General features: G+C 43.2%; 1 protein-coding gene across 1 annotated transcript in view; it reads left to right on the top strand.

Annotated features, from left to right (window-relative positions):
• prickle3 (prickle homolog 3) overlaps positions 1 to 20,470 on the top strand; it is a 36,389-nt gene that overhangs the window by 9,387 nt on the left and 6,532 nt on the right. The window contains 5 exon segments of the mRNA XM_080445021.1: positions 4,593 to 4,675; positions 15,642 to 15,825; positions 16,769 to 16,882; positions 18,440 to 18,577; positions 20,238 to 20,441. Coding sequence (XP_080301147.1) covers positions 4,593 to 4,675; positions 15,642 to 15,825; positions 16,769 to 16,882; positions 18,440 to 18,577; positions 20,238 to 20,441 — 723 coding nt within the window.

Below are 20,470 nucleotides of genomic sequence, written 5' to 3'. Positions count from 1 at the left end.
CTTTATCACACAAGTGAGATGTTTTCATCACCAAAGGCACTGCTTCTGTTTCAATAATGAGTGCCCCCCCCCCTTTTGGTATTTAATGCTTTATTGAGAGAGACAGGAAAGGTGGGAGAGGGAGATAGAGAGAGAGAGGTTGACATTCAGCTAAGTGCCTCGGGTTAGATTTGAACAGTGGTGTAAAGTAGCTACGTAAAATTACTCAAGTACTGTACTTAAGTACAATTTCAAGGTACTTTTACTTTAGTTGTGTTACGGAGACGCCCCCTATACGGGCATCTCCTATATGAAACGGCTATGCTCTAGGGTCGTCCTTATATGGCGAACGTACGTATGATGTTTTACGTAGGCTATATATGGCTGAGCTATGCCCGATAGATGCCAGATCAGAGATATTTCAGTTCAGTAACTATAAGTATATAAGTATAACCTTATAACTAACTAATAAGTTTAACTAACGTCCAAGAGTGAGGGCCTTACACACCACTCACTCTGCCACATCTGATCCATCTTCGGACATAGTCACTAGGGCACCCAGGAGAGGTACCGTTCTAATAGACGGCGCTCAGGGCAACCTGCTACCAGGAATCCACATATACGAGCTATCGTAGTTCTCTGTTACATTTGGTCCTTCTTGAAGCCGGATTGGAGCAGAACCCTCTAGCTCATTACCCTCCCCAGAAGATATTATGTCGCACCAGACATCCCAAACGGGAACCAACGGTCATGCTGACCACCTGTGTCTTGAGGACGACATGCTAGCCATGATCCAGGACCGCCTAGATAGGCTAGAACGGAAGCTAGATACCGGTTACCATTCCGGTAACCAGAGATCAGATGCCCTAGAACGAAAGCTAGACGCCCTGATTCACGCTATCTCCCCCGTCATCCCCATCCTCCGCGAGATGAACTCTCAGGAGGCAGACCAGGCCACGACCTGGAATAACCTTGATGATTCCTATCAGGCACAGTACGCTTCAACCCCGAGGAAGAAGACGTATGGAACTTGCCCTCGGAATGAAGACAGCGACTACCAGAGGCAGGAACCGGAATACCACGGTCCGCCAAACCACGGTCCACCAAACTACACTCAACATCCAAACCCCGGATGCATAGACGGGATACTGCAACAACTAGCCACGACTAGCCAGCAACTGGTTAAGACCCAGGTGCAAGCCTCACTCCCCCAGAGAACTATGGATATCTTCCATGGTGACCCCCTGAGGTTCGCAGGCTGGCTAAGAGACTTCGCCAGGACTATTGCAGACGTAACCGATAACAACGACATGAAGCTAACCTATCTGCAACAGTTCACCTCCGGAAGAGCACACGATATCGTGGTAGCCTCTAGGAACAACACTGACACTGACATAGGGTATAGGACCGCTATGAGCGGCTTAAAAAAGGAATTCGGTTCTGCGAACGTGATGTCTAAAGCGGTAAAAGACGCGGCTAGGAAACAGCCCTACGTGAAGGAAGGAGATCACAAGGCTCTACGTGACTTCTCATCCTTCATAAACCAGTGCCGCAGTAACCTGAAGGCCGACGCAGCGTACCAAAGCATAGATATGTACGACACCCTAGGACTATTCGCCATAAGACTACCAGAGTCTATACTCAGCGAATGGAGAAGGGAGGCGTTCCGTTACAAACAGAAACACGGCGCAGACGCGGAACTCGACCAGCTCGCAGACTTCGTAAGGGACACGGTCGAAATGAGGAGCACCTATAACTATATGCCTAGTGAAGGAAGTACTAGGCAAGGAGGAAATTCAGTCGATAACCGGAATAAATACAACGGTAGCAGACCATACGAACCCAGGTACAAGCAATCCAGAGACCGCCCCAGCTATAAGCCGAGGGCGAGTCAAATACTGTATAACGCCCAAACAAACCCTAACACCAAAGGGTCCCAAATCGAGTCCCCGATAGGAGAATCCAAGGAAGGATGTCTCTTATGTAACCAAGACCACCCTATCAACTACTGCAGGAAACTCGAGTCCCTCCCGACAGAGGAGAAGAAGAAATGTAAATTGTTCAGCACTGGTATTAATCAAAACCTTCTAAAATGCTCCCATATATCTACACTGAGCTTAGTATCTTTGGGAACCAGCGGTTCTCGAGCCATGTGGCTCATAGGGCAGGAGCCTGTCTCCTGTTTCTGTAGCTTGAGGCGGCTTGATGTACAGGTACAACCCGTGGACATGACGCTAGTATGTTGCAGGGACTTACCCCCAATACAACCCTTCATGCTGAGTGCCAAGCAGGGAGGCATTGGGTCCTATTTTTGGGCGGTGTAGCCGCCCCTTTAAGTGGGGTTGGGACACCTCATTAGCTGTACTGTCATTGGCTCATTAGTACACCCCTAGCTGTACTGTGATTGGCTGACTCTATTGGCTGACTCTATTCAGCACTGTGATTGGCTAGCGAGACACATGATAACCTATAAATAGGATTATGCACTTCAAAAAATCATTTTTTTTAAAAGTGAGCTTCCATCACTATGATGACCACTGTGATGACCACACCGCCCACTTCACACTGGGTGTGATTTTTATAGTCTTTGCCTATTTGGTATGACAAGGCCAGGGAATTGAACCCCAACCTTCCAATCTCAGGGCGGACACTCATTTTTGAATAGCCAGAAGTATAAATTAAATTATCAATAATTATAGTTCAATAACATTATATACAGTATATGATTTTGAAATGGACATTCTGCACAATACTTTTACTTTTAGTGAGAAAGCTTTCAATTCAATTAACCTTTATTTAAACCGTTGGGATCACGTTGTGTAGTGAGACAATATGATTTACGATGCCGCCAAGTTTTGACAAAACAAGAACAACGTTTGCCTAAAAAGATCAAATCGAAAAAGTATTATCTGTTCCTGTCATTTGGCTCGCACAGGCAGACTGGCAGCTTCAGAGGAAAGGAAAGTGGAGACGGGGCGATTACATGGGAAGGGAAAGGGTGCAGCAGTATGCTTCCTGTGTCTGTTTCCTTCCTCTCATCTTTAACTACTTGAACCCTAGCGTCACCATTCTGGGCCGAATGTTCGCCTGCATACCTGCGTACCCTCGTACACACAGACGCACTCGCACGTGCACACACACATACACATACACACACACACACACACGCACACACACAAACACACGCTCGCTCGCTCGCTCGCTCGCTCGCTCGCTCGCGTGCACGCAAGGCTTCAGGACCTGGAGCAACAGTGAGACAGAAGGGGTTGATTTAGTGCTGATCCATTCAGAAGCTGTTGGCTACGGCAGGAATTCTGCTCAGCACAATTTGTAGATTTTTTCTTTCTTCACCATCAATCTGATTGTTCAGCTTGAAAAAACACCAGCATAACAGAGCAAAATCCTGCCCTGTGGCTGAGAAAAGAGCCGGTCAGCGGTCACCTGCTGTGGGCTTTACTGGCTCTAATACACAACAGGACTTTGGATTTGAGGGGCTGGGGGGGGAATAGGGATATCCTTAATATGTTTGCAAAAAAACTATAATAATCGCCTAATTGCAATTACTTTTTATAATCGTTAGTGTCGATAAAATCAGCTGGATGAAATTAATCACAATTATTTGTATGACAATGTCCACTACTATTTAATGATAAATACAGTCCTATTTAACTATGCAGAAAAAAAAGAGGGAAAAAATTATTCTGTCCATATATTTAAATGCTATTTTCATGCAATGCATTTCACTCAAACGTTATATAAAGCACATAATGGAAATACGCTGCCATCATGTAATTCCATGTAATGTGTAACACGTTCCACCGTTACAGTGAATGCAGCACATTTGAGTGGTTGGATAGCCTAAGTGTTATACATTCAGTTCCATTTACCAGGCATTTAACCAAATCCTCTATACTTAGCAAAGCGGAACTGAGTTGGCTCTGTACTTGGTCTGCTCTTTTTTCCTTCTACACCACATCTCCTCACCAGAAATAGCAGATCTACAAGCTCACAACGCGTCTGATATTTCTGCCAAATGTTCCCCCAGAATAGGGGACGCTAGGGTTCAAGTGTTAACAACAGGAGAACACAATGAATCACAAAACAACTGACCACAGGTAGAGTCAGAGACTCCCACTGCACTTAATCAATGAAATGAGTTACATAATTGAGATCATGATTCAGAAGTTGTTTCAGATGTAAAGACTTGTCTATACAGGAATTTAGATTTTATGCAGTCAAGCTGTTGCTATGTCTGCTAGTTGAAGCACATATGCAAAAAATGGATGGGATTTTCTTATGCTGCACATTATCCATAAATCCTTAAATTTACTAACAATAGAATAATCTTTGGACATGGACTGAAAGCATTCACGGCTGAACAGCTTTAGTCCACTCTAAGCCCGCTCTGCTTCTGACTGACAAGTTTACCGAATTATGCTGTTGAAATTTCTCGGACCCTGTGCTGTAAACCCTGTAAAAACGGTACGGTAGTATTGTTATGATGATTCATGCTAGCTGAGTCATTATTATGATTCATGATGCGTAGTAAAGTAGATTCTGTGTTACAGGTTGTGTCGTGTTGGTTGAAGGTGTGTTTGTGTTTTGTTTTACAGCTGGAGGAGGATGACCCGGACCGGGGACAGCCCTGCATGCGCTGTGGGGAGCAGTGTCCCGGATTCAGAATGCACGGCTGGAGGTATGTGATGTCATCACCGCTCAACAATGTAGCCAAAAACTGTACTCAAGTAAAAAAATAAGTTTTACTATAAAATAATAATGACTCGAGTAGAACTAGAAGTAGTCATCCAAATAATTACTTGGGTAAAAGTAAGAAAGTATGCATTCAAGTAGACTACTGAGATACTTCATATGATCTGATTTATTGTTTAAATGATCAGAATATAATTGAAAGATTATAAATGCTTATTCTGAAATAAACAATACATTTCTATAGATTTGGCCCAAATGTAATGGAGTAAAGGCAACATTTCTTCTTTACAAATATACAGTACTTGAGTAAAAGTGAAAAGTATATTACGCTATTCCTACAAACTACAATTTATTTCAACATTTCTAAAAGTTAATTGAGTAAATGTGGGTCAGTAAATGTAACTCACTGCTATCTGGAGAGTGGAAACCAAATGAACCATTACGGGTTTATAACTCGGAGAGTACAAATGAAACCAATAGAGTTATATAGGGTCCATTTGATTTCATTTGTACACTCTATCAAATTAGCACTGATGATTTTACTGCGTAATGTTGGTTGGTTTTATCATTTCATTGTTATGTGTCGACATCAGTTGTGTTGTAGTGTACTGTACATAGACATATACATACTGTGTGTGAAGGACAGTGCCATATTGGTGCCATTAGAAATCAGATTAACTGTGTGTACTGTCTGCGCTCATGTTGAACGTAGATATACTAATGACACAAAACAAACAATCAGTGCACTGCACGCAGCCACGCACATGGTATTAACACAGCAGATCTGCCTGAGCCACTGTGTGTTAATAAGGAACAAGGTCACAGCGTGACATTAAAACCCTGATAACAGCACTGCTGTTTTGTTTTACTTGTCATTATGTGTGCAGTGAAAACATGAGCACTATAGAGCAGACGGATTATCCTTATCCATGCTGGGATTTATAGTATGTCCCGGTCCAAATGACCATGTGCAGTGATGCACATGCACACACGCATGCACGCACGCGCACACACGCACGCACACACACACACACACACACACACACACACACACACACACACACACACACACACACACACACACACACACACACACACACACACACATATGGATGAACAGAGTCCTACAGTATATCACTAGTTCCCAAAGTCCTGTCCGGGGCCCCCTTGAGGGGCTTCCAGGGGTCCCCAGCAAAATGAGGAACAGTTTAAAGACTTAAAGGAATAGTTCACCCCCAAAATGACTTTTTTTTCTATCGATTAGTTACCCCATGGAGACTTGAATTCATGGATTTTTTTTTGTTTTTGTCGCATTCCTAAGCCAATAATTTTATGACCGGCAGCGGTTCCGGTAGGAGACACAAAGAGTCTCCTTTGTGTCTCCTACCGGAACCACTGCCTACCGGTCCCCTGGTCATCAAGTTATTGGCTTAGTAATATGACAAAAACAAAAAAATATCCATGAATTCAAGTCTCCATGGGGGGACTCATCGATAGAAAAAAAGTATTTTTTGGGGTGAACTATTCCTTTAAGCCTAATTTAATTTTTCGGCTATTCCAAAATAGCAAGCTGATACAAGCTCATGGGCCTGTAGATTGTCTATTTTCGAAATTTGACAACTTGACAAATCTTCTCTTGTTGTCCCCACAACATCTTTTTAAATGGGGGTCTGCTGCAAAATAAATTTGGGGTCTTTTGACATGAACATGTTTAACCCATTTAGGGCGGGAACCCCTATTTGTAACTGTTCCTTTCAAGACGGGAACCCCTTTTGGGGTTCTTGTTGCTTGTAATCTTTGAATACATTTTTGAAGTTTTTCAGAAAACCTTAGGTCAGGATTTAGAAGGCGTTTTTAGAATCGGCCTCAGGTCTGAATGGGTTAAGAACCGCTGTCCTATGCCCATGCTGAATGAAGGAGGACGTAGGCCTTTTTTTTTAGGTGACAGACATACAGGTTCTTTCCTGACATTGCACATTTACTGCCGGTGCCGGGACACAAATCTTGATTTTGTATAACGTTCCCTTCCACCGTAAACATTTTCATGTCAAGGACCCCCAACGCGATACGTACTTATTAGGCATTTGAAAATATGTTGTGCCAGGGACCTTCATAACAGACGTTTTTTTGTTGTTAGATTCCCAATAGAACATTACAATTTACATTTACAGGCATATATACTGTAGCAGACCCTCTTAATCCCGAGGGATTTACAGTAAGCAAGGAAAACACAAGGTAATACATCAAATGCATAGAGGTAGTAATCCAAGATCATAGGTAAATCAAGAACCTGTCATCAGTCTAAACAGTATATCAAAAAAAAAGATTTTTTGATATTAAACTGTTTAGACTGATGATAGACATTGAGCCTATGCTCTCCGTACAGTTATAGTACGTCTTCTGCCCGTTTAGTTGCTTTCACTGCTTTTGTTGAAATACCTCTTCAGCAGTGGTGAATGAAGTACTCAGATAATCTTTTACTTTACTTAAGTAAAAGTAGCATAATAATATAATTTGGTCCACACTCCTTGGGGTGTTTTTTTTGTCACTGTATATTTGCACACACACGTGAAATTTGTCCTCTGCATTTTACCCATCCTAGGAGCAGTGAGCAGCTGTTGGTTGTAGCGCTCGGTGAGCAGTCAGGGGTTAAAAGTGTCTTAGTTTCACGCTCAGACACATTGCTCAGGCCTGGAATCGAACGTGGGACCTTTGCCTTCCTAGGCGGGCTGGCTCTCTAACCATTCAGCTATGGCCGCCCAATACCACAATGTAAAAATACTCTCTTACAAGTAAAAGGCCTGTGTTCAAAGGCCTGCTCTTCAGTAGATTCCATTCTGAACAGCAAATAACAGCTTTAATCAGCCCTAACTTTCTCTCCTCTCTCTCTTTCTGACCCAGCTGGGTCTCTTGGTCATGTAATCCGCTCCTTTGTTGTAATCAGATTAGCCTTTATGGCTGTAATAGGCCACGCCCCTCTGCGATAGGCCCTGCACATTTTGTAACATTTGATGATGAAATCAGAAATTATTCTTTAATCATTTATTTCATTTTTAATTCCAGCCAATGACAATAATATCAATACACATAATTCAGTGTGATGCGAGCGTGCCGACTAGCCGACACCAACTCGGAACTCCTGGATCGCTGCTCTCCAGTCCCTCCTATCCCACTCGGGAGTCCGGAGATCTGCAGTGTTGCTAGTACCGCCGTCGCTCCCACAGTGTCAGTTTGCTCGCCACCAGTTTCCGGGTGCCTGACACAGTGCCCTGCCAAGCCTCATTGTTCTCTCCCTGACCTTGTCTGTGACCAGCAGGAGAACTCTTGTGTGTAGATGCCATCCAGGGCCTTTTCCTGCTATGATGTCTCGGCCCCGTACAGCAGTACCGATTCTATTCTACTGTAGCCATGATGCAGGGCGCCTCTTGAGGTCATCTCCCATGTCAGACTTCCACACTTCCCTTATTCCATACAAGGCATTCCAGGCACTTATCACCAGTGATCCATTAGTCCCTGCACTGAGTAAAGAATGAACTGATTACCGCTACACTGTGGTCTTGTCCCACACCCCAAAGCTGATCATTGTTTAAGTTAAAGGTAACGATTTTACAGTCAGACTTCCTGCTTCAGGCTGAGAATACTGTGCACGTAAATTATTATTTTTTTAACTTTGTTTATTGGGTTTTTCATAGCAGGATTCAGCATTAAATGCAAATGATCAGGATGTGCACGTAAAGTTTAAACCAATATATATGACGTGGTTTAATGATGGAGAGAATCAAACAACAGACACAGGAAATGCATTCTTTGATCCAACCAAAGGACCGTAATTGTGTCTTTGGTTATGATTTAGTACAATACTAAAGCTTGGAGGTTCGGTTGTAATATAAACCATGTGAGTCACATTTTACCTCACACACAGATGCTGTCCTACTGAGCCACATTCCAGAGTAAGACTGCGTGGTAAAATCCTCATTGTTAATTTAACTGTACAAATGGATGATAATAGGGCCTGTTTGGTCATATCTGAAGGTCTCACATGGTGAGCAGCAGAACTTACTTACTTAGGCCTTTGAATTCCCTGAGGAACATAGGCCATTGATGAAACTCCTCCATCCCCTTCGGTCTTGTTCCCTCCGCTCCAGTTGTTGCCATGACAGCCCTTGCGCCTTCATCTCCTGCTCTGTGGTTCTTCTCCAGGTGGCTCTAGGCCTTCCTCTCTTCCTCCTGCCTTGCGGGTTCCATGTTAGAGCCTGTTTTGTGATTGATTTATTATGTCCTGTCTAGTGAGGTCCCACAGGTTGGCATTGGAGATGGTGTTGAGCAGCAGAAGATGGGTGTGATATGGTCGCGTTTCTTAGAATTACTCAGCATTCTAGATGTATCCGAGCAAGGTCACTTTTCCACAGCCCAGAGTCCAGTATAAATATAAACAACTGTCTGTTGTTTGATATAGACTTGTAGAGCGGCTATTTAAGCTATTTTTGAAATTTAAGTGATTAAGGGTCCCAGCTTTTTTTGTTTTTTTTTAAATGGTCACCTTAAGTACAAATCAGATCTCCTTTTAATAAGCCATTCAGAGTCACACCTCCCCTTCTGAAAGAAAAAGACCAGAAGATCAGCTGTCTTAGGTGGGAGACAGATGGTTCTCCCACCGCCCAGCCCAGAAAGAATTGAGTTACGTGTGACCCGAGGGTCCTCGTCGGCCGCACTTCAAAAGTGTGCGGATTATATCAGCGTCCCTTTTAGTGGGGTCTCCCTGCAGTGATCACTCTGGAGCTAATTAGTGTCTGGGTTTTGAAAGAGCTGGTCCATCTGTTCCACAGAGCCAGATCCATTCAACAGAGAAGAGTATCATCTGAAGTCAGAGTTCATCACACGTTTCACCAAGAGGATTATCTTATTACTGTTAGACCAGTGTGAATGGCTGCATTCAATGGCTGTATTAAAACCAATGGTGCGCTGGGCGGAAGAAGTACTCAGATTTTGTACAATACCACAATATAAAAATACTGCTACAAGTAAAAGGCCTGTACTGAAAATGGTACTTGAGTAAAAGTACAGAATTATTGGCATCAAAATAATACCTACAGTACCAAATTAAAAGTGCTCAAATTTAAGACAAATTACATCAAAATTTTACTCAAGTACAGTACTTGAGTAAAGGTACTTGGTTACTTTCCATCACTGACTAAACCACCCTTGCGTAGTTTTTTTTTCGGTGTCTCTCAGCATCCTCCAGCTGCCTGCTTTAGTGCTTTATGATGTGGATTATCTACAGACAGTATCAGTCCCTGTGTTTATACCCAAACATATCAACACCAGCTCGCCTGCACTGACTGGCTGCTGCGTTCAGAGGCATCATGTGGATTAGTGCTCCAAAGGATGAGAAAAAAACAGAAACAGCATCCACTGTGTTACCATGGTGATAATTGCTGTTGGCTGCATTTTTTTTGTCTTTTTATTTATTTATTTTTCCATTATCCATTTTCCCTGTTTTCTGCCAATTTAGGAAAATTTCCAGTTTTCCAGTTCACGTTGGTCCCTGTCACTGCTGCCCCGTACAGTTGGTCGTGTGGGAGGTTGTAGACAACAGTGTGTCTCCTCTGATAAGCATGAAGCATCAGTCACCACTGTACTGTGTTTCATCGGTAGGACGTAACGTTAACACATGTGTAGGAACTCGCTATTCCTCTTAAGTTCCTCTCCCTGCTGAACAGGCACCCAGACCAACCTGAGGGAGTTGCTATAGTGCAGCAACAGAGAACACCCTCCCCGCCCGGCTTGTATTCGTTGGAGCTTAGATCAATCTCTGTCGGTTTGATTCTCAGACACTCCTTAAGCTTCATTTATACTCATCATTCTACGGAGTATAAGATAGGCTTTAGCATTGGCTGCATGTCATGCTGGTGTTTAACGAGTTTGAGCATAGTTTACCTTTGCACTTATCGTAAATTAATCTGGATATAAGATCTGCAGCGCAATACCTAAAATGTTTCATTTCCCGAGTCGGGAAAAAGATTTGAAGACGGCAATACGTTGATATTAAAATAATGATGTACTTTGTAATTTGTAGTTTTTAAAAGCCATGTACTTGAATACCTAAGTATTTTTGAAAAGCAAGTACTCCAGTACATTAACTCAAGTACAAATTTGACTGAGCAACTTTCACTTGCAGTTGAATAATATTTGATCAGGAGTATCTATAATTTCACTCAAGCACTGGGGTCGAGCACTTTGTCCACCACTGCATTTTCCATAGGAAAGCAGATGTTTTATACCCATTTGATATGAGTTCTCTGAGTGCTTGGTTGTCGCCCACGGAAGCAGCCAGCTGTCATATTTTTAGAACCACAAGGCCAATTGGTTTGGATTCAGATAACGTGTGATCATCCGGTCTGCATGTGAGAGACTTTATCACCTCTGGATCATTTGCATCCCTGCTAAAGGAGTGGGTCAGATTGTGGACAGTGATTCAGCGCTGAGCTAACTTAAGCCGCTTTTCCATCACACCTTAAGCACGACACTGTCCAGTACAGTCCAGAACCGCACCGCACCGCTTCAAAATGTCTTGCGTTTCCATTGCACAAAAGTCCCCACTCGCAAAATCCCCACCCTCCCCTCCCCTCCCGAAGGAAATCAACGCCCCTTTCTTTAACACACCAACTTAGCCTCAGGCTACAGGGTTAGCCTAAATGCTAGCGCGCTTCCTCAGAGCTAGTTTGGCTCTTAAGTTATTATTTGGCCATGTTCACCCTGACTTTAATCTTCGCTATTGTTGGGAAGACCTGTGTGGTGTCTAAACACGTTGCCATCACTTATATAAAAAAAACATTATTAGCGTGTATCGTCGCACATTAATTGTTGCCAGGTTTAGCAGAAAAAAATAAGCAATCAGGTCTATGAAAACAATCCCAAAAGAAGCGACTATCTACGGCTATTTGAAAATAGCAGATCTACAAACTCACAACGCGTAGCGATGCGACGCATTGTGAGTGTGTGCATCTGCTATTTAAAAAATATATATACATATATAATGTTGACAAATACATATTAATTTGGGGGTCCTTGACATGAAAATGTTTAAGAACCACTGGTTTCAACAACATATGGAAACAAGCCCCAAATAATCAACTACATTTTAGAAACAGTGGTGGAAAAAGTACTCAAATGTTTTACTTAAGTAAAAGTATCAATACTGCAATGTAGAAGCATCTACAAGTGAAAGTCTGGAATTACTTGAGTAAAAGTACAAAAACTATTGGTATCAAAATGTACTTAAGGTACCAAAAGTAAGTACTAAAATGTTTGAAAATAGCAGATCTACGATGATGCGATGCGTTGTGAGCTTGTAGCTCGGCTATTTTCAAATAGCCTAGGTATAAAATAGGGCTTAAGTGGTTAATGTATGTTTTATAATGTAATCATTTATATCTGAAAAGTAACTAGTAACTAGTAACTAATACGTTTTCAGATAATTGTAGTGGAGTAAAAGTACTACCAATATTTACAAGCAACTTTACAGAAAAATAAGCCCAATGTCGCTTATAATAAGTGGACATGGCAACACTGCTACCGTAGTGTTTACATTTTACAGAGACCTGAGTGGACAGACACAGCTGTGAGCCGACCAATCAGTAGCAGTCACAGCTTTAGCCCCGCTTAGCCCAGCTCAGACCTACCCAAGACTGGGTACTTTTTAGGCACCAGTTTAGTACCACTTACACACCACTCTACCCACTTCATTGTAGTGGAAACCGTTGCTGTGGTGGGCGGTGTGGGGTGGGGCTAGGTAAGTCCATGTAAATGGAAAGCCGCCTTTAGTGTGTTTACTATTATTTACATTCGTTCAGCCTACAGGACCATATAAGGAGCCCCAGCTGTGAGAGCCACCAGAAGAGCAGTGGACACGTGCACACGCAGTGGCACATTTGTACCAAATCTTCTGACAATTATGCCCCCCCCCCCCTCCTGACAGGAGAGGAGTTATACTCACGTGCACAGACTCACTTGTACACACAAGTTTTCACATGCACACTCACTTGTACACACACACACGGGACCACGCTCGCTTGCCTCTCTGCCCCTCAACTTCTCCGCGCGTTCCAAATAATCGCCCACCTCTCATTGAAAATGAATTGCTAAGGCACGTCAACCGCTCCCCGTCTAAAACGGCCTTTGGGTTTACAATTAGGAAAAGATTCAGGTTGGGGTTAGGATTAGGCGATCTACAAGCTCACACGCGTCACAGCGCGAAGCATTGTGAGCTTGTAGATCAGCTATTTTTGGCTATAGGGCTATGGTTAAAAATGGCCACATTTATTTTTTACATGTAATTCATTTTCATTAATTCATTCATTCAAATTCATTAAATCACCATCCTATCTTTTACTCACAAGTATAGAAATACAAATGTGTGTGTGTGTGTGTGTGTGTGTGTGTGTGTGTGTGTGTGTGTGTGTGTGTGTGTGTGTGTGTGTGTGTGTGTGTGTGTGTGTGTGTGTGTGTGTGTGTGTGTGTGTGTGTGTGTGTGTGTGTGTTGGTTGAGGGGGGAGGGTTGTCGCCACAGAGCGGCTTTGTGTGTCCTCTGAACTTGAGCCAGAAGTCCCAGCTGACAGGCTGTTACATCACATGACCCCAAAGACGTAGACACCCATGATGTCACATTGATCACACTATGATGCTGTACATCAGTGTTTCATAAACTTTTTAATTTAAAGAACCCCCCCAGTTTGATTATGCATTAGTGCAGGCCACTGACCCCCATTTCATACCATTTTTGTTTTTAATCTCTGGGACCCCAATCCACACTGTACAATCCTCAGTGTTCATTTTACTCAGACAGAGTCCCCGTCAGAGTTACAGAACCATAAGTGTCCATTATATTCCTAATCAATCCCTTAGCTGGGGACCCCCTGGAACCAACTCAAGGACCCCTGAAGCCCCCCCCGAAGCCCACATTGAGGACCACTTCTGTACACAACACCCACTTTCTAGACCCCCCCACTGTGACCCGTCAGCTTCACACACCGACACACACACACACCCCCTCCCGGATTTGAACGTAGCGAGGGCAGTTTTCTCTGAGCTCAGAGGAAGATTATTCTATTCCCCTCGTCTTGTTTTAACTGAACGGATGGCGAGGGCTTAACTAACGTCTGTGACCTCATTTCCTGCTGGCCGGGTGTCACAGAGCGATGGCAGTGGCACTCGTGGGTTGTTTTTTAAAAACGTCAGTGTTGCATCGGGTGTAAACCGACCTGGAATCTGCAATCCACGGCGACATCCATGAAGGTGATCAGATAACATTGGACTTGATTTATACTTGGTAACTTGCGGCTTTTATACTGAAAATAGCGGATCTACAAGCTCACAAAATGTTGCATCATAAGTCATAACACGTTGTGAGCTTGTTGATCCTCTATTCTCGGTGCAAGACACCGGCGTGCAACTAATTATAAATCACATTTTAGGCTGGAACAAGCTTTTCGTTTTTTCGCTTTTCTGTTTCTGTGTGTGTGTGTGTGTGTGTGTGTGTGTGTGTGTGTGTGTGTGTGTGTGTGTGTGGGTGTGGGTGTGTGTATGCACGCGCGTGCGCATGCATGTGTTGTTTATTCTCTCTGAAAGACACCTGGTTTGTTGTGTGTTCGTCATTTGTGGCTTCGGAGAGTCAAGTTGAGTCAAACTCCAGAATGTCTGTCGGCTGACATCATGTCTCTGATGCACGTTCATTATATGACGCCGTGTGTGTGCCTGCGTGTGTGTCCATATGTCAGTGTGTTGCTGGTGTTTACTCAAGGAGCTGGTTTACTTTAACCGCTGTGGTGTTTTGTTAAAGTAAGTCCTCTCAGGGTTGAATTTTTACGGATCAGCGAACCGTATTTATAATCTTGTCGTACTAGATGTACTGTTCCTGCTTTGTTAGAAACTAAACAGTGGAGAGAGTTAGGAGTTAGGAGAATGAGAAGGATAGGAAAGCAGATGTTGATAGTTTATACCCATTTGATGTGAGTTCTCTGAGCGCTTGGTTGTCGCCCACTGAAGCAGCCAGCTGTCATATTTTTAGAACCGCAAGGCCAATTTGTTTGGAGTCAGATAACGTGTGATTGGTATTTACCACCATTTTGTACTTTATCACTACCATGACCTTATTTTACCAACATTTTATGGTCTAGAATAGATTAACCACCTTAACCCTGGTGTCCCTATTTAGGGTGTCATTATAGGCCCCCCAAAGAATTAAACAAAAGTCAGAAATGTAAAAAAAATAACGCTCACAGCGTGTTAAGATACAACGCATTTTGAGCTTACAGATTTACTACTTTTGCTATTTTTGACATTAGGTTTAAGTGGTTAATCACATAGATTAATCAAATAATCTGGAAAAGAAGACAGATTAATCAATATGAAATTAATTATTCATCTTCTTGTGTTGCATCTGCTACTCCTGTATCCCTCCTGGTTGTGAACAGTGGTGGAAAAAGTACTCACATTTTTTACTTAAGTAAAAGTATCAATACTGCAATGTAGAAATTCTCTGTTACAAGTAAAAGTCAGAAATTCTGAAAAGAGTAAAAGTACAAAAGTATTGGAATCAAAATGTACTTGAAGTACCAAAATAGAAAGTACTCATGTAGAATGTCCCATTTCGCAAGTTTTAAAAAATATTTTGAAAATAGCAGATCAACAAGCTCACAGCTTGTAGATCAGCTATTTTCAAATGGCCAAAATGTATAGGACTGAAGTGGGTAATGCATCTTTTGTAATAATAATCAAAATTAAACAATTTTTTTTACTGGAGTAGAAGTAAAAGTACTGCAAATTGGAAATACTCCTGTAAAGTAAAAACATTTTACTGAAGTACAGTACTTAGAGTAATGTACTGTATGTACTTAGTTACTTAACACCACTGATTGTGAACCTCAACTCTGCGTTGTGTTTTCTTTGGACAGGAAGATCTGTGTTCACTGTAAGTGCGTGCGCGAGGAGCATGCGGTGCGGGCGGTTCCCGGCCAGCTGGAGAGGATGATGACCAAGCTGGTTTCTGACTTCCAGAGACACTCCATCTCTGACGACGACTCGGGCTGCGCCTCCGAGGAGTACGCCTGGGTCCCGCCGGGCCTCAAACCCGAACAGGTCACCATAACAACCAGTACAGACTTATGCTATACACGCACGCACAACGCAAATGTTCAGAGCGCGTGGACATGTCTACACTTATATACTGATTGCTCAACGGCGTCTTGTTTGCAACATTTATGGGAGAAGAAAGTAGTTAATGCTAACTTGATTTATAGGATTCTTTATGGGATTCTTTTTGGTTTTGTTACGTATTGGCTTCTAAAATGTGCCATTACGTATAGAGCGCAGCCCGACTGATGCCAGATTTTTTTGTCCAAAGCCGATCCCAATTTTGGAGAGCGATGTTTTGACCCATATTTTGTAAAAACAAAGTGCAAAACTTTGAAATCAATTAGAAAAATGTAGAAGCTCTATTGAATTGTGATTATAATAATAGCAGGAGGACAAGCTTACAATGTGAAGCGATGTGACGCATTGTGAGCTTGTAGATCTGCAATAAAAAAATTACAAATTGGGACACATCCGCTGCTTATACCGTTTTAAAAGTAAATATCTTATATATCAACCGAACCTCTCGTTGCTGTCCGGCAGAAATCAGCTAACTCCATTTTGACGCTTTAGCATTTTTTTTCCATAAATCAGGGCCATTGAACACCCTTTACGTCTGTGTGTTGATAAAAAAAAATATTGAACCGATGAAAAGCATTAAAAAGTGCTTCTGACAAAACCAGCTAACTCCATTGGATCCTCAAACTTTTTGCTAAAGTTAGCTGGTTGTGCTGACTCCAGGCTCCACCACCTTTTGACCTCCAACCTCATTGTGAGCTTGGAGGTCCATTGAGCAGTACTTATCAATGATGAACAAAACCTTTTAACTCCTTTCATTTCCTGAAAAATATTTTGGAATTAGCTGGTTTCTGCCGGACAGCCGAGATATATATATAGGTCGGGCTCTGGTTTGGTATCTCTTTGTGAAAGTGCTTGTGTACTCCTGCAGGTTTATCAGTACTTCAGTTGTATTCCAGAGGACAGGATTCCTTACGTCAACAGTCCAGGAGAGAGGAACCGCATCAAACAGCTGCTGCACCAGCTACCAGCCCACGACAGCGAGGTAACAGCACTGTGCTCTGGACATGCAACTCTTACGTACAGTACAATTCACACCAGCAGCAGTTCTGCTCCCACTTTCGCGTTGGGAGAAAGCAGCAAGGTTGGGGGAGGGAAGTCGGGCAGGGGGTGGTGATATTTTTCACTGCACGTACTCCTACGGGCTGGGGCGGCACGCCCGGCACCTGTCAGCAGGGAGTATTGAGCGGGAAGAGTAGGACGGAGGCATTACATCCTCCAATTTGCATAACTACTAAATCGGGGAGAAAAAGGAGTAAAAGGGAAACAACAACAAAAAGAAAGAAAGAAAGAAAGAAAGAAAGAAAGAAATAGACGTGGTCCAGGCATACACACGAAGGTGAGGTGTTTCAGACTTTTTGCACACATCTATTTAGTGGAAAAACGCAGCGGTAGAACTCACTGCTGGTGTGAATTCAGGTTTATTCAGTGGTGTGTTCTACCGTGGTACGCTGTATACGCCGTATGGCCTGTAGATTTTTTCCGTCGCCACCGTATACATCCAAAAACAGTTCGAAACGGCGTATCTGATACGATGCACCCAGGAGTGGCTGGGCTGGGGGGGGGCGCAGCAATACAAACAGCAAGAATGTGGTCTGACCGTCTGACTAGTCTAACTCTGAGTTGATGGCTAATCATGTGTGTGGCTATTGTTCTTGAGGTGATAATTAATGGCTACTGGTGAAGGAATTCAATTCACACATTTCTACGACCTGCCATTCACTTCATTGAACGTAGGTCACTGAATTGAGTACTTCATTAGTATTCAAATTGCGCGTCATAGCAAAATCTTGAATTTTCAATACAGTTTTCAATGCCAAGTTAATACTATTCTGTAATAGATACAGGGATACACTGCTATTATATATCTGATAAGCCTAACCAGCATTTATTTATAACAATCCTTGCACTTCTATGGTAATATATTTTTTTTAAATGCATCTAAGGCTAAAAGCAGCTTCGAAGTGGTTGAGTTACAGGGTGATTAACATTAGAAACAGTAGAAAATCAGTACAAAGCATATTGTAAGTGTACTCAGTGTTACTGTGAAACTGGGCCTGAGTGGGCCTGGCCGAGTTTGTGCGCGCGCAATATTTTTACATTAATTAATTATACACGTGTGCGTGCCGTGCGTGTGGGAGGAACTAGGGGGGGAATCGTTATAGTATACCCTCCAAAAAAATCTAGAACACACACCACTGGGTTTATTGTCTTGTGTTTGGTAATTGCCTTGGCCAACTGTATACACCCCCCAATCACCACATAGTTCAGTATGGAAACTAGACTCTAATGCAGTTTAATATTTTCTATTCTTCACCCCTGTGAGGTGAGTGTGTTTTATAGAATCTTCCAGTACTTTAAGGGGCGACTTCTGCACTGCACAGCACCTTGAGAATGAACTAGTAGGAGTGCAACAGTTAATCAAACTAATCAATTTAATCGAATATAAATAATAGTGTGTGCGTGTCTGCGTGCGTGTGTGTGTGTGTGTGTGTGTGTGTGTGTGTGTGTGTGTGTGTGTGTGTGTGTGTGTGTGTTCCAGCCACAGTACTGTAACTCCCTTGACGAGGAGGAGAAGAAGGAGCTGCGCGTGTTCAGCCAGCAGAGGAAGAGAGAGAACCTGGGCAGAGGGACGGTCAGACTGTTTCCTGTTACCATGACAGGAGCCATCTGCCAGCAGGTATCAACACCTCGACCCCTGACCCCTAGTCTCGTGAGCCAGACTGTTGCCTCCAGCAATTTTCAAATGCTTCCGTCATAGTACCGTCTGCACCGCAGAAGCGCTGAAAATGACCCGGGGATAAAGCGGATGTCCCGCCTGTCCCCCACATTTTTTGCCGGACCCAGGGGGTCTGGCTTACATGAGGCTTTGTACCTGTTTTCTCCATACATGGGCATGGTCACTTTGTCCTTAGGCCCCAGCCATAAAAGTCTGTCCCCCTTTCGTCCATACATGGGCATGTTTTGTACCTGTTTTCTCCATACATGGGCAAAAAACAGGTTTTGGTCACTTTGTCCTTAGGCCCCAGCCATAAAAGTCTGTCCCCCTTTCGTCCATACATGGGCATAGACACAGGCTGACACGTCATGTGAAGTCTGGGTCTGGCAGAACCAGGTCTCCTGGTCTTGTTCTACTGTAAATCTAATTGTCCGAAGCATATATAGCTTTAAATTAAAATATATATTTTAAAGTTATTAAGTTACTTCCTTTTTCCACCGCAGATAGAACCCCCTCAATGTAGCTGGTCGTCATAGCAATGTCCAACCCTCGGTGTAGGAGAGTGCTAAACAATGCTAAAGTTAAAGCTAATGCTCTTGGAAACAGTCTATTTCTCAGGTGACAAACAGACCATGCAGTCGCTCAATATTGACAACAATTCATGTTTACGGTTAGTTGAAAACCTTTGTTAACACATAGAGTGCCAGAGTTTTTTTTTAAACAGGGTACATCTAGTGACAGCGTTCTTAACGTTTACGCTGATCTGTTTAGAGCTGTAGAAGCCTCCACAAGGACGCGGATGTAAACAAAGGGTGTGTGCGCGATGGTCGAGGGTCCCGTCTAACGACTGGAACAATAATATTTCTAACGCGATCCGCAATTGAAGAGTGATCGCACGTCGAAAATGGCTTCTTTTCACCACAGTAAAAAAAGATATGGAGATATGGAGCTTTTTCTCCAGATCCTATCATTGGAGGAAGAGACGTTTTTTGGGCCCTTGTCACATCCGTCCATTCCATTTTACAGGGACCTAGGATGATTCCTAAGTTGCGTTAAAGCGCCCCCTTGTGGAAAAATTATGATAATAATTGCAAACACGAGAATTCTCGTTTATGGCACTCGATGTGTTAACAGTATTCAGGAGCTTCCATGCAGTGTAGGGGAGTCCATCATGATGCAGTGACGCTTACTTGAGTAAAAGTACAAAAGTATTAGCAATTTGGCATCAACATTCTGTATACTTTAAAAGTACCAAAAGTGGAAGTACTACTGTGAAATGTCCCGTTTTCACTCAATTTTTTTTTTTTTAAATGTGTCAAAATCTTTCGTTGGCGAGTACAGTCGAGGCCAAGTTGACCCGATACTATGCAGTGGAAAACACTACAGATAAAACTAGATAAAAACCCAGCAAGAAGAGGAATTCCTTTTTACGAGATAGAAGCCAGATAGGATACAAGTACGTGCAGGTATCGCTCAGGGGCCCCAAGGAACACAGGGACCTACTGTACATGTTTTATAACGGAGCACTGTGAGCGAACTGCTGAGCAAAACAGGGCCATTATATCTTTCAGCTTTAATAGCGAGAGGATGTGACTGACATGTCATATGTGTTTTTTTCCAGTGTGGCAGGCAGATATGCGGCGGGGACATAGCGGTGTTTGCCAGTCGGGCGGGGCACGGCAGCTGCTGGCACCCGCAGTGTTTCCAGTGTGCCACATGCAGCGAGCTGCTGGTGGACCTCATCTACTTCTACCAGAGTGGACAGATCTACTGCGGCCGTCACCACGCCGAGAGACTGAAGCCTCGCTGCCAGGCCTGTGACGAGGTGAGGTCCCCAGTCCACACTGTCCAAAA

The sequence above is a fragment of the Gymnoscopelus braueri genome (genome assembly GCF_963280865.1).
Source record: "Gymnoscopelus braueri genome assembly, chromosome: 12".
NCBI classification, from domain to species: Eukaryota; Metazoa; Chordata; class Actinopteri; order Myctophiformes; family Myctophidae; genus Gymnoscopelus; species Gymnoscopelus braueri.
Note: the sequence above shows the minus strand (reverse complement) of the source record. Positions and strands in the feature narration are given on the sequence as shown.